Genomic DNA, 15,316 nt, shown 5'->3' on the forward strand with positions numbered 1-15,316 from the left:
TTCTCAAAGGTCAAACATCCCTTTTATTCTTGAAATGTTTTATTCTATGTAAGTTTTATTCTTCCCTGCTTTCAGTTGTAGTGCTGCACCATCAGAACTTGGTGACCATTTACCCATCCTGAAAGAAAAAGCTGCTGCCATTCAGCCAAAGGACAGTGAGTGATCATTTTAAATTTTACCCCAAGCAAAATGTTTTTAATATTGAAAAAGCTTAATTAATTAATTTAAAATTGCAGTCAAAGAATGGCACTGCAATGGTATATCAAGACCAAGTGTAGCATTCAGGTGAAGCAGACCTCTAGGTCAGGGGCTAATTTTGTCAAAATAGGGGAGGAAGGAAGAGGCACATGAAAGGGTGAGGCAATAGATAGAGAAAAATGAAAAGGGAGGAGCAGGAGGTGGAGGAGAATGAGTGGGAGAGGGAGGACAGGGAAGAAGAGAGATTAAATGGAGGGAGAGGGGAAAAGGAAGGCTAAGGGGAGAAAGGTGAAAGAAGAGAGAAAAGAAAGAGGAGGAAAGAGGACAGGGTGGGAGAAGAGGAGGATGGGGGAAGGAATACAGGACAGTTACAAGTATTAGGGAGTGTGAAAGAGACTGTGATCAGGTCATGGGACCCTCGCGGTGGAGAGGCAAAAATGGGCACTGGCAAACAACTGGAAGGCAGGCAGGGAAGCAGAGACTGGTCTCGGATGGGCCACCAGGACCAGAAGCACATCTTTGGGGAGGAGGGAAGGTTGAGGGTTGTGGGGCTCAGATATATAGGTACAATAAATACTCAAATGGAGAATTCAGCTGCCTAAAATCCTGAAATGCACACTGTAGGTGTGAGGGTGAGCAATGACTGAGAAACATAATCAGTAGCCCAAGTAATGCTTGTTGGAAGGAATGGAAGTGTCTAGAGTTAGGTTGAAAAATGCTGTATTTGTGAGGAGGTTATAAGCTTATGGAATGGGAAGCAGGCTGCAAGAAAAGGTTTAGCATTGAGGAGATGGAGAGAACCAAAACTAGGTTGAATGGGATGTTGGCTTCTGTCTGAGAACTGGGCGTCAGGGCTTTAAAATGCTTTGAAGAGAAGCATCTATTGGTGTTGAGGAGCTGCTCTTTCACACATGGTAAAAATGGAAAGGGGCAGGGGGTGAAGACACAGGGAGTTGCAAAAGGAAAAGGAATGCCAACTATTTAGAACTTTCCTGAGGTTGCCCATAAAAACATTGATCCCAGCGTTGAGGTGCAAACCATCTGCTTTGTTCAGGTCCCTCCTACCCCAGAGCATGTCACAATGTTGTAGGAATCTGAAGGTTTTCCTCTTGTATAATTTCTCCATCCATATATTAATTTATCTGATCTTACTATTCCTGTACTCACTAGTGTGTGGCTGTGGGAGTTATCCAGAAATTAATGCCTTCCCTCTTCAGAGCGACAGAAGATAAGACTCAAAGAAATACCGAGGACTTCAACAGGAAATTACCTACACAGGAGGCTCGAAGTGCCTATCATAGGAGCTAAATTTTACTAAAGTGAAATGATATTTTCAGTTAAAATTTCCTCATCTTTTTACCTCCCCTTTTCCAAAATGCTTGTGTACTGGGCACTCAGAACCATAGGCTATTCCACAGTACCACCTAGTGGTCAGAGCCTACAACTCTCTGTACAATTACAACCCAAAGGGATTATTTTGACTTGCGCTATAGTGCAAAGTGGGTGCCTCCAAATTGGTAGCCAATTTTACATCTCTTCTGATTTTATTTACAGTAACTTCAATATGTTGTTCCATACTTAAGAAAAATGCATTTTAGGATATTTTGGATGGTAGTGAATACATAGGTCCTGCCTGCATTCAAAAAGTAAAGCTCTCAGGAAGTATGTCTTAGTTAAAAACATCTAAAATTTATTTAATTTTCTATGCTTTCTTTCAAATCATAAGAAAATAAACATCTTTTGTATCTAGTTTTATTTTTATTTTACTTAGCATACATCTTAAAGTAAAACATGAGGTAGCACGATGGAAGTAAATTAATCAAAACAACGGGAAATGGGAAACTTTGGGTAGAACCTCAACATTTATTTTTAATGGCAGCCAACTGATTTAGGTTAATTCAAATCAAATCAAACTTCTAAACTGAGGCTGGTTCACTGGAACAATCAGGCTGGATTCAGTCATCATGCACTGCCAGCTACGCTGTCTACTCGGGCTCTTCTCACTCTGTGGGTGCTCCTGGGTTGAGCACCTATGGGCTTCTCAGCTGAAGGTGGTGATGGGATAAGAATATGACCATCCTGTTTTGACACTGAAGATAACACCTCAACAGGGCTTCTTAAATTTGATGATAAAGTCCTCTTACTTTCTGTGATGCAATGAGCATCTGTCCAGATGGAGGAAGAGACTGACTGTTGCCCAACTGGGAAATTATTAGTAGATCCTGAATAAGCCAGTGATTTCTGCACTTCCTCCTCTTGTAAAGAGAGTGATCCTGCTATGCAAGTTCTATCATGTGTAGACTCAATTTTTTGTATACTGAATGTTCTTGACATATCATCTGTTAGATGTAGTTGAACTTTACTCTTGCTTTTCACCTTAGAAGGAGGACCAGGAGTACATGGACTTTCTGGTGCAGGACATCTTGCTGAGGCTCCCTTTTCATGGTAAGTAGGCCCCAGTAAGTCCACAGCCCTTAAAGAGGTCCTGTGTGGTGATAGAGCAAGGGCTTCAGAGTATCCCAGTTTGATAGAAGAGTCCCTAGTTCCATTGGCATTGGATCCATCCACAGGTGATATACTGTGTTTTTTCATTTTCTGTTCTAGATTTGTTTCTGACAGATCTACTGTTAGAGCTGAGTAGTGAATCCCTTCTAATGGGCTTGCTGCTGTGTGGTTCCGTCTTGATGCGTTCCTATATCAAACAAAAAAAAGTTTTATTTGGAGTGATTGTAAAGTAAAACTTTTCTATAATCAATGCTTGAGAATGTCTTTCTTCTAAACAAGTGATGCAAAATATATTTTAATGTGAATTATCAATCTAGTAGCACCCATGTTAGAGACAATGCTACAGTATAGTGCACTGACCTCTACACACAGCTCTGCAGCCTAATAGTTCAATTTCACACCTGCAACTGCTTATTTAACAAGCTGTTGATCTCAGTCATGCCGTCGCATCCAAGCAGAAAGCCGGTGCCAGTCACCATCCCTCACAGGGAAAGAAACAAAATGAAAATGCAGTGATTCTGGGGAGCTGTCCTCATGCACCTCTGAGCAGTCAGTTACGTCATGGCCTCTTCCTGAGGTCCACACCATTACAGGTGTCAGTCTTTGGATAGTTTGTGTATCTATGTAATAAGAATCGGAGTAGGGTATTCAGCTGTAAGCCTGTTCCACCATTGTACCCAATTGTGGCTGATCTGCACCTCATCTCCATTTCTCTACCTTTGCGTCATATCTCTGATTCCCTTTCCTCACAAAAATTTATCAACCTTAGGCTTGAAAACTTCAAGTGCTCCAGCATCCAGAGACTTTAGAGGAAGTGTGTTCCAAGTTTCCACTACCCTTTGTGTAAATAAATGCTTCCTGATTTCACGCCAAAATGCTCTAGTCCTACTTTAGATTATACCTTCTTGTTCCGGATTCCTACACCAGAGGAAATAGTTTCTCTGCATTCACTCTATCGAATCATTCATCATTTTCAACATCTTGACTAGATCACCTAAAGAGAATGGAAACCAACTTCAAGCATCCTGCCCTCAGAATTTCTCTCTTTCAGGCCCATTTTTATTCTGGTGAATCTGCACCATACCCCCTCCATAGTCGATACGTCGTTCCAGAGATTCAGTAGGCAAAACTGAACACAATACTCCAGTTGGGGTCTTGCCAAGGCTCTACACAACTGAAGGATAACTTTATTACTTCTGAATTCCAATCCTCATGATAAAGGCCAACATTCCAGTAACCTTTTTAATTGCATTTTGTTCCTTTTCAGTAGCCTTTAGTGAATTGAGTGCTTGAACACAATTTCCTTTGCCCCTCACAGCTCCTAGCTGAACAAGAAAAAATCTTGATTTGTCTTTTTTAGATCTAAAGTGGAAGTCCTCACATGTCCCACATTGAATTCCAGCTGTTGTAGTTTTTGCTTACTCAATTAGTCTGTCTATGTCCCTTTGTAACTTCTTGATTTTATCTACAGAATATACTGCGCCCCTCCAAACAGCATCTTTTGCAAACTTAGAGATACAACTCTGTATTCCTTCATCCATCTTTAATATTACAGTGATAAGCTGAGGCCCCATTAAAGATTCGTAGAGGTCATCAATTGTCACATTCTACTAATCAGAAAATGAACTGTTTAGTCCCTACTCTGTCTGCTGCCTCCCAACTAATTACCTAGGTCAATCACAATGTTACCTTCTATTCTGTGCAATCTAGTTTTTGCTAATTATCCTTTGTGTCTTACTTTTATCAAATGTTTTCTGGCAATCCATATAGGCAACACACACAAGCATCCTACTACCCACCAAGCCAGTGATCTGCTCAAACTGAGAAGTTTACCCCTATCCAGGCAAGGCAGTCCGCATGATTAGCAGCTCATCCACTAATCTAAATGTCCACTTCCTTCACCACAAGGATAGCACGGCTCAGTGTGCATTATCTACAGGATGCACCGTACAAAGATACCAAGGCTTCTCCAGCTGCATCTCCAAAACCCACTGCCTAAGCCCAGAAGGACATGAAAATCAATTGCATGGGAACACCATCGCCACCTTCAATTTGCACACCAGCCTAACTTGGACATCTAATGTCATCTTTCTTTGTTCTGATAAAGCAACCTTCCAGAACAGCGTTTCTGATATGTCTTGCTTTTTCCTCAACCGAGGATAACCCCCACCAATGTGGTCGACAGGAACCTCAGCCATGTCTAACCCATTTCCTGCACTTCTGCTCTCACTTCTTCCCTTCCCTCCCAGAACCAGAATAGGGTCCCTCCTTGTCTTCACCTTCCACCTCACCAGCCTCCACATCCAACGGATTATCCTCCACCATTCCCACCACCTCCAAGGTGGTGGGAAGATGCCACCAAGATGCCACCAAACACATCTTACCCTGCCCTCCCCCTGACAGCATTCGGAAGGGACAACTTCTTCCGTAACACCCTGGTCCATTCCTCAATCACCCCGTCCCTTTCCCACTGCATCTTACCATGCAAACACAGGAGATGTAACATCTGCCCTTTTACATCCTCTCCTCACCATCCAAGGCCCAAACACTCCTTCCAGATGAAGCAGTGGTTTATGTGCACTTCTTTCAATTTTGTATATTGCATTTGCTGCTTACAATGCTGTCTCTGCAGCACCCAGGAGACCAAACACAGATTGGGTGACTGCTTTGCAGAACACATCCACTCAGTCTTCTCTTGCCTGTCATTTTAATTCTCTGCCTTGTTCTCATGCAGAGATCTCATGAAGCTGAGCACAAGCTTGGGGAACAGCACCTCATCTTTTGATTAGGCACTTTACATTCTTCTGGACCTGGATGCACAGGGAACAATTTCAAGATTTATGAACCACAAGAAACTCGGAAGTATTTTGAATTGTGAAGAGGGTAGTGTAGAACTTCAAAAGTATAGAGAGTGGGAATGGGAAAACAAGTGGGAGATGAAATTTAATGCAAAAAGTGTGAAGTGATTAATTTTGGTAGGAAAAACGCAGAGAGACAATATAAAATAATGGGTACAATCCTAAAGGGGTTGCAGGAGCATAGGGACCTGGAAGCTATAGTTGCATAAATCAATGAAGGTGGCAGGACAGGTTTTGAGCTTGGATAATAAAGCATACAATATTCTGGGCTTTATCAACAGGGGCATAGAGTGCAAAAGAAAGAAATTATGTTAAACCTGTATAAAACACTGGGTTAGCCTCGACTGCAGTATTGCATCCAGTTCTGGGCACCACACTTTTGGATGGATGCGAAGGCACTAGAAAGAGTGCGGAAAAGATTCACAAGAATGGTTCTAGGGATAAAGAACTTCAGCTATGTAGATAGAATGGAGAATTTGTGTCTGTAATCCTTGGAGAAGAGAAGGTTGAGAGAAGATGTAATGAAGATAATCAAAATCAAGAGGGGTCTGTTAGAGTAGATAGGGAGAAACTGTTCTCATTGGTGGAAGGAGCAAGAACCAGAGGGCACAGATTTAAGGTAATTGCAAAAGAAACAACTGTGATATAAGGAAAATCTTTTTTAAGCACTGAGTGTTTAGGATCTGGGATGCATTGCTTGAGAATGTGGTGGAGGCAGTTTCAATCAGGGCATTCAAAAAGGAACTGGATCATTATCTGAAAAGGAAAAATATGCAGGGAATAGGCAGGAATGTGACACTAGATGAATTGCACCTGCAGAAAGCCGGCACAGACAGGACAGGCTGAATGGCCTTCTTCTGTAATCATTCTATGATTGTATGAGCATTGAGTTCAACCATTACAGACCATAAACTCTGTCCCCCATTTTGATCCTTTTTTGTTTTGTATGTGCCGGTCTTAATCTTGGTTTTTATGTTTTTGCTTCTGAACACAGTTATTCATTATTTTACCATTCACACTAACTCTGAACAAATCATTTGTTTCTTCACTACAACCATCACCATTCCCTTTGTCTTTTTGTACCATGAAATCTTTTGTCATTTAATCTCTTCTACCCTCTACCCTACCACAGACCTCCCCTTTCGTTCTCTCCCCACCCTTCACTTGCACAAAACCTATTACATTTCTATCTTCCTTCAATTCTGAAGAAAGATCCTTGGCCTGAAACACTAACTCTGTTTCTCTCTCCACAGATGCTGCCACACTTGCTGAATATTTACAGAATTTTCTGTTTTCATTTTACTTTTTTCACTGTTGCTGTGTTAAAATACTGAATTTGCCCTTCCAAAGGCTGTAAGAATATCTTCACCACACAGCTTGCAGCAATTCAAGAAAAAGGCACACCAGCAGCTTCTCAGGGCAACTTGGAATGGGTAATAAATGTCCAAATCCAAGACTGAATAGTTAAAAATTCAAGAAGTCCAGAGCTCAATTTATTTATAAGATATTTCAATATTCACATGCAACTAGAACTTCCTAAATATGCTACATATGGGTTGGCATGCATGAGAAAACACCACCACAGAATATCATAAACTGAACAAATACAGTATAAGTGCAAGTTAGCTTTGTTTCTGTGAAGCGCAGAGCAAGAAAACATGAAACAATGCCTATTTCTGGAGCATTTTTTAATGTTCATTACTGCCTGGCTGAACATCAATGTTGAAGGACACCCAAGATGAGTTCATTTGTGTCCCCTCAACCTCCTGATGCAATTAGTGTAGCGAGAGCAATACAGGGACTAATAGAAAGGTAAAACAAAAAAGGTTTCATACTTGCAGGTGAAGTCAGGAAGTTATTTTTCATACATATGCTCATTTGACGATTTTAATATAAAAAGATATCAGATTTTGCTCAGTGTTATCATTCCTACCCCTGATTCAGAACATTGTGATAAGCACATAATCTATACTTCAGTGCAATTCTGATGGAATACTACACTATCAGAGGTGCTTTCTTGATAGGCATATCAAATAGGACAAATCTAACTCAGCTGATTTCCACTTCATCAACTTCATCCAAATAATCTGCAATGTGATGAAATAAATAATTAATAGCATCATCAATTGACACCTGCATGCCAATAAGGAGTTCACTGACGCAGTTTGGTGTTTCACCAGGACCATTGACTCCACATCTCATAACAGAGCTGAATGCCAGAGGAAAGGTTTGAGGAGCTGTCCTCAACATCAAGGCAACATTCAACTTTCCTTTGACAGCAACTTTCAAACCCACAACCTCGTCCACCTAGAAGGACAAGGGCAGCAGATGCACGGAAACACCACCACCTCCAAGTCACTCACCATCCTGACTTGGAACCATATTGCTGTCATTCTTTTACTGTTGCTGGGTCAAAAACTTGGAATTTCCTTCCTAACAGCACTGTGGGTGTACCTGTACCACATGGGCTGCAGTGGTTCAAGATGGCAGCTCACCACCACCTTCTCAAGGGCACTTAGGGAAGGCCATAAATGCTGGCGTAGCCATCATGCTCACATCCCATGAAAGAATAGAAAAAAAAAAGTGTGGAACCAAGTAGCCCTATAAAGAAAAATGATGCTACCAGGAGGAAATGGGAACACTCTCCAATAGCTGGAGTTATCCTGACATTAAGTAAGACAGCTATGGTTACCAGAGGGTGATAATTGCAGGACATTGCTGCAGGAAAGTAACCACAGGCTAACTATCATTGCTTCATCAATGACATTGCCTCAATTATGAGAAGTGGGACTATTCACTAATGACTAAGTGTTCAGCTTTGTTCACAACTCCTCCAATGGTGATGCAGTCCAAGCCAACACACAAGCTTGGTTTGATAAGTAGCAGGTAATATTTGTACTATGTAAGTTCCAGGTAAATGACCATCTCCAACAAGAAAAGATCCACTCACCTCCCTCGGATTTTCAAAGGTACAATGGCTTTGAGTCCTCCACCATTATCATCGTGGCAGGGGGTGGGGGTGGGGGTGTGGTTGTGGGGGTGGTGTGGTGTTGGGATTCACCATTGGCCAAGCTTAACTGGATCAGCCTTAACAGCATGGCTATAGGCAGCTTAACTTCAAACCCCTGAAAGTCTCTCCACCTTCTAAAATGTTCATGCCAATTGTCTGGCAGAAAACCCATCACTTACCTGTATGAATGCAGCTACAGCCGGACTCATGAAGCTCATGCTATTTACTTACTCTTGAATTAAAATATTCATAAATGTGTTATTTTTACAGATGCGAGGGTGCATTCCTGTTTTAAAAGTTAGAAAGAGTTTAGTTCAAAATGCAAATGTCAAATCCATTTAAAGTTTTGGATACAGTTGTTTTTCTAAGTACCTTGAAATAGCTCACATATCATTTGATCAATGAGTTTTTCTAGTACTGGGATCTCTGACATTTTACTCTGTTGTTTTAACAATAGTGAGAGAATTCTTCATTAACACTGATATCTTTCTGATTGTTTAGGGATCCTCAAATTGAGGATATCATCAGCTGATCACAGCATTCAAACAGGCAGTGCACTGTAGCTGGAAAATGTCAGAGCCTCCCTGCTCACCTATGCTCTGAGGAGGAGAAAACTGTGCTCTAGCTATGTGTTACCTGCTGGATCTCTTTGAGGACCTGCACCCAGGCGGTTTGTGAACCTGTACCATACTTCGTATTGACGGTGTCATCTGCAGATCCCGTTCTAGAATTTTCCGTTCATCTTTCAGTTCTGAGGATAAAAACAAAAGCTTTAAGAACATTCAGAAGCATCTACTGCTCCCTCTCAAATAATGTGGGTATGAGTCACATGAAAGGAAGGATGAGAACTTAAGACGAGGACGAAAATAAAATACTTACTTTTTATTCCAAACTCCAGTTTAGACATACAGGTTAGGTGGAGGATAGTGTTTAGTAATGATGAAATGGTCTTTAGCATTAACTTGAGGCAAAGTAATCTGCTATTATGATATTTATTGATTTAAAGATTGAAATTATTGAAGCCATCATAATTCTTTTGGCAGTTATCATAAATCTTAATAAAACAGGGCAAGAAAATCTGGACCTGGATAGATGAAACAAGATCTTCTGACCTATGCAATGCAACCCCTAGTTTGATCACCAATTTTTCTACTAATTCTTGGCTGGTTATGCATTCAATCTTCTTCACATTCTATATGGTTTTTTAGTGTGTGAAGTTGAAAAGGACAATCATTAGCCATTGAATAACTGTCTGTATTTTGATTCTGGTCTCCTTTCTAATACTACAATGTGCTGACACTGTTAAAGGTAGGAGCTTGTAAAGCGGATAATCATATTAAAACCCACAAATTTGCAGCAACTGTTCATGGTTTATAAATTTACAGAAATTAAAGGTATAAAAACCATGAAGAGAAACTGCTATTTTAATATCCTCATTTGCAGTTTGCAGAAAATCCTCACCATTTCCTTGCACACTAATCTTTGCACATATAGCAATATATTATACTGCTGAGGGTTTTGTTGACATAAATTGGTTGTTTACAAGTACAATATAGAACTCGGAACCCAGACAGTGAAAAAGAATATACCTGCAATTGATGGAACTGCATTTTGCGTCGTAAGGTTCAAGCTGTACTTATGCTCTTCTTCTATGCACTCCTACAGATGGCATAAAGAAGGATTAAAAGCCCATGATTATCCTTCCTTAACATTTGATACCAAATTTGATTTTACTTTAATATGTGTTTTAAAAAATACTCATGTTCTTATGTATTTCTCAATTATTTTGTTTACTTTTATTTCATTTCATCAGAGACATTGATCTTTCCTCTACATTTGCTCGGTATTCGCTATCAAGACCAAAAGTAATTCATAAAAGAACTCCTGAAGGGTGGATAGATTATTTTTCTTGCTGATAGAGGACACAATGACATTTCACTTCTTTTTTTCCTGCACCAGTACTCAACGTTAGATTATTGTGCATTTTAGTTGAACGGAGCAATTATTTTACCAGAATTAGTGTACAGCCAAATATCTCTACTGTCCGTTTTGCACTAACGCTCATGACAAATTTTTACCCATTAACTTTCTATGGTCTGCTACTGATTGAGGAAGGATTGTATTAAAAACAGAGTGCATGAGCAGGATAAACAAGGACAGTAAAAGTGTATATTTTCCTTATCTGGTAGATGTCTTACAATTCAAGAATTGGAGTGCAGTTTATGATGTTTACTGATACAAGGTAAAATAGTATCATTGCTGAGACATACAGGTTCCAGAGATGCAATTGATAGATACTGTTTATCTATCACTTGACAGAACTCACTTAAGATACCAATGATTTTTGTTCTTCTCTCCTCATTTACTTACAATTTATTTTCTTTGCTTTATCCTCACAATGGCTATGCAACATTTGCCTCAGATGAAAATACATTATTTGTTTATTCCTTGCTTCCTCCTCAAAACCTTGTTTCTTTTTCTTAGGGACATGCATGATTGTAACAGTTGGTTGATTTGTAATTCTTGTGAAAAATATCATTGGCATTACATTGCATGAGGGGAGTTTATTCATCACAAAGGCTTTTCCAACCATTTATCCAATATGAACAAGATCTTTAACAGTTGGTTAATTGCTGTGGTCCAAGCTTGACTGACAAACTGCCTCAAGATTTGATGACTTGTGTATTCTGACAAAAAAAGATCTTTTTATTCCCCTGCCACCACCCCTCTCCCACCCCCCCCCCCCCCAAATCCCACTGCTGCACATCACTCAGTTTTACTTGTAAATTTTCTGCATCATTCTGCATGTAAAAGATATTGCCGCGTTGGGTGTTGTAGCTTCACAGCAGCAAGGTGAACAACATTATTCAAAATACCTGGGTGTCACCCTGGACTGGACTCTAACCTATTGGCCATATCTCATCAACAGTGGCCAAAAAGTAAAACTAGGGCGAACCTGATCCTTTCTTTCTTTAAGTTTTGTAGTACCAAGCAGGCTACAATAATTATTGAGAGTGTCTCTGCACCATACTACAAGGCTCCATCAGATTTATTCAGGTATCTAAAACAAGAATATACCTTTACTCTCATCACTTTATCATACTTTGTTGTGGCATGATCCTCATTATACCTGTTGCCCACTTTGTCTGCAAAAGCTTTACTAGTGATAAGCTAATGCTGATCATCATCACTCATCCTGTTACATGGCTCTGTTCATGAGGTCTGGTATGGTGGATAATTGTGTAAATGATGCAGCTTGGCAAGTTCCTTGGGATTTTGGCATTGATGTGTAGGATAAAGTGATTGGCACTGCAAGTAAATAGAATGAACGCCTTCTTGCTCATGAAATTGAGGAAGTTTTCATTTGGGACTATGAAATGCATAGACATTCCACCAATTGCTCTTTGCACTTATGACAATTCTGCCATCATTGCTCTCTCTCAACTTCCATTGGGAAAGATTTGTGTGACACTCTTGAATATGGCACTCCTGAACAAAGCATCAGTCATCTTTTGAATAATTTGAGAGAGGCTGGCTAACTAATTGGCAAACACCAATTAATGTTGCCCGGAAGGATTCAATTGCAAAGAAATTCAACACAGTTCTGCTCGACTGGCACAGACAAAGCTGTCCTCCTAAGGGACAAGGATACACATCTCAGCCAACATTTGACAACAATTTCCAATGTCAATTACAATCTATTATTACAATGATGGTCAGAAAAGTCTAAGGAAGATCTTTTTGGTTTGTAAATGCTGGTGGATATAGGAATGCAAGGAAGCGATGCTTCCTGTGGCAATTGTCTAAAAGCTTCCAATATAGTCTCTTCCATTTTCCCATTCTCCTCTTTGTAGTATAATGTAGCGATTGTCACTGAAAAATCCTCATTCCCAATGCAAAGCAGCAATTTGAACAAAGCAGATTAAAATTAGCAGCAAAAGTCCCAACTGAACCTCTAAAGCACCATAAAAGAATATAGAGACACAATAGTGCAAACTTCTGATAGCAACAGATAACATGATCTCATCAGTCCAGTATCTGCCTCAGAGAGAGCTTACAACAGATCCTAATCCCACTTTTACAATAACAGAAATTATTTGAGATACATTTGTAGCATAATGTAGGAATAAAATTTACATTATTTGAATTGTACACCAATTCCATGTCACATAATTGTAGGAAATATGGCAAAAACTAGTCAGAAATGTAGGAAAATATTAAAAATTGAAATATGTTTTTATATTATAGACATGAAAACGCTTCAGCCTCAGTGAAATAATGCTCACACTAGAACCAGAAGATCATTTAGCAGCAAGCAAAATTTACTTTCCACTGACGTAAGAATGAAGCTATGATCTTATGAATGTGGAGCAAGCGTGAGGGCCCCAAGGGCCTACTCCTGCTCCTATTTCTTATGTTCTTACTTAATTCTGTTGACATTTACCATTTGTTTGCGGCAGATTTGATGAATAGAATAGCTTTTTAAAGGCTATTACCTAAAAAAATACATTTTCCCAAGAAATCCTTTTAGAATTCTGAGGTGCAGAGAGATCTAGGTGTTCACAGTGGACAGTTAGTATGCAGGTAAAGCAAGTAATTAAGAAGGCTAATGGAATGCTATCCTTTATTACAAGAAGAATTGAACATAAAAGTAAGGATGTTATATTTCAGTTACAAAGGGCATTGGTGAGACCACATCTCAAATGCTGTGTGCAGTTTTGGTCTCCTTATTTAAGGAAGGATTTTTTTGTTTATTCATTTGCTGGCTAGTATTTATTACCCATCACTAATTGACATGGTTCAGAGGGCATTGCTGTGGGTTTGAAGTCACATGTAGGTGAGGATGGCAGATGTCCCTCCCTATAGGGGGTTATTGAACTAGGTTGGGTTTTACAATGGTTTCAGGGTCATTGTTAGGTTTTTAATTCCAGATATTTATTGAATTCAAATTCCACCATCTGTCATGCTGGGATTTGAACCTGGGTCTCCAGAGCATTAACCCCAGAGATTACCAGTCTAGTGACAATACCATTATGCCACCGCCTCCCCCTTCTTGCCTTTCTTGCTGTCACATGTTAGCATGTAAATGCTTTGGAGGCAGTTCAGAGGAGGTTTACTGATACCTAGAATGGGCTGGTTAGACAGACAGGGCTGGTTTCCATTGCAGTTTTAGAAGAGTGATGGGTGACTTGATTGAAGTATATAAGATCCTGAATGGTATTGACAAGGTGGACGTGGAAAGGATGTTTCCTCTTGTGGGTGAGTCCAGAACTACGGGGCACTGTTTTGAAATTAGGGGTTGCCCTTTTAAGACAGAGATGAGGAGAATTTTTTTCTCTCAGAGAGTTGTGCAACTTTGGAACTCTCTGACTCAGAAGGCTGTAGAAACTGGGTCATTGAATATTTTTAAGGCAGAGGTAGGCATGTTAGGCCTCCTCTGATTCTTGTTAGGCATGTGAATCAAAGGTTATGGGAGATAGATGGGAATGTGGAATTCAAAACATAAACAGATCAGCCATTATCTTATTGAATGGTGGAGTAGGCTTAAGGGGCTGAATAGCCTACTTGTGCTCCTATTTTGTATGTTTGTACATTCCTAATCCCTGAAGAGCCCAATCTAACACATGTAAATCGCTAACTCCTACAGCCCATATCTCTCATCTTCTTGCCTTTCTTGCTATCAAATGTTGGCTGCCATCTTTCTTTTCCCACCACTATCTCATTTACTTCCGAAGTTCCCCACTGTAATCCCTTCGACCTTCCTCCAAACAGAGAGATCTTTCATGTATGCACCCCTTCCCCACTGGGGTAGTTATCAGCCCTTCAAACCATTCTCTGTTAAGACTCCCTTTAACTCCAACCCTTTCTCAAGGCACTTCTCAGTCAATCCCCTAGCACTCGGTCAGTTTCCCAATCAGCCCTAAACCCAGACTGTGTCGCCTTTCATTCACCCCAATCTCCCATCTAGTTTGCCTCTCCTCCTCTCTCTCTCTCTTTACCCCTCTCCCTCCTGTCTTTTCTACTCATTTTCCCTTGAAAACACCACTTGCATAGCCACTGCATAGCAGCAGCGTGAAATGGCTTCCTTAACCTGCTATTCAAATTTTTTGAGATACTTTGCCTTTCCAGAGTAATTTTAGGTAAACCAGGTGCTTTTTAGGTCCAAAAGTGGCAGCCTTTGGTGCATTTTTGAGTTTGCACAATAGACAGTGAACAATGATCTAATCAGGATAGCCATTGCCCTGCAGGGTAGCTTTCTTCCATTAACTGGATGCTGTTGTCAGTCCAAAAAGATGTTCTGACTACACACAATTAAGCAACGCCATGTAAGAATTTCAGTGCTGGTGTGATGCCAGGTACGTAGGCTGTGCATCTCAGTGATTGACTAATCAAATCAAAGAGCATATTGCACGTTCCTTCGGTTGTTCGTAATAGGCAGAGTACAGACTGTATTCAACTAGTCCACACTTACAAAACACAAAGCAAAATGTCTGTTAGATGTGATTCCATGATTGGGCAGCACTTGCTGAACATCCTGAGTATGCTAATAGCTGCACCAACAACAAATTTAAGATAATCAGTTGACCTTGTAACGGGGCTCATTTATGCTTGCTAGAAGCAACATATGACCCATTCTCTGCAAACAAAGGAATATGTTCAAGCCTTGTGCCTTTTTTTGAATCATCAGGGAGCTTGGGGAGCCTACATTTCCCTGTTGCTTTCTCCTGTGGTATAAATTGTGATT

The 15,316-nt window shown here is 40.2% G+C and overlaps 1 protein-coding gene across 11 annotated transcripts in view; it reads right to left on the minus strand.

The window, feature by feature from the left end:
* Window positions 1-1,936: 1,936 nt before the first annotated feature.
* The window catches only part of ccdc24 (coiled-coil domain containing 24), a 107,550-nt gene continuing 94,170 nt past the window's right edge, over window positions 1,937-15,316 (minus strand). For all 11 annotated transcript variants that reach the window (XM_041208917.1, XM_041208919.1, XM_041208918.1 and 8 more), the window contains 3 exons: window positions 10,161-10,230; window positions 9,208-9,322; window positions 1,937-2,890 (listed from right to left, as the gene is read on the minus strand). In XM_041208917.1, the coding sequence (XP_041064851.1) occupies window positions 2,161-2,890; window positions 9,208-9,322; window positions 10,161-10,230 (915 nt within the window). In that variant the 3' untranslated portion in view covers window positions 1,937-2,160. The remainder of the gene's footprint in view (window positions 2,891-9,207; window positions 9,323-10,160; window positions 10,231-15,316) is intronic.

Source organism: Carcharodon carcharias, chromosome 16, assembly GCF_017639515.1.
Source record: "Carcharodon carcharias isolate sCarCar2 chromosome 16, sCarCar2.pri, whole genome shotgun sequence".
Lineage (NCBI taxonomy): Eukaryota > Metazoa > Chordata > Chondrichthyes > Lamniformes > Lamnidae > Carcharodon > Carcharodon carcharias.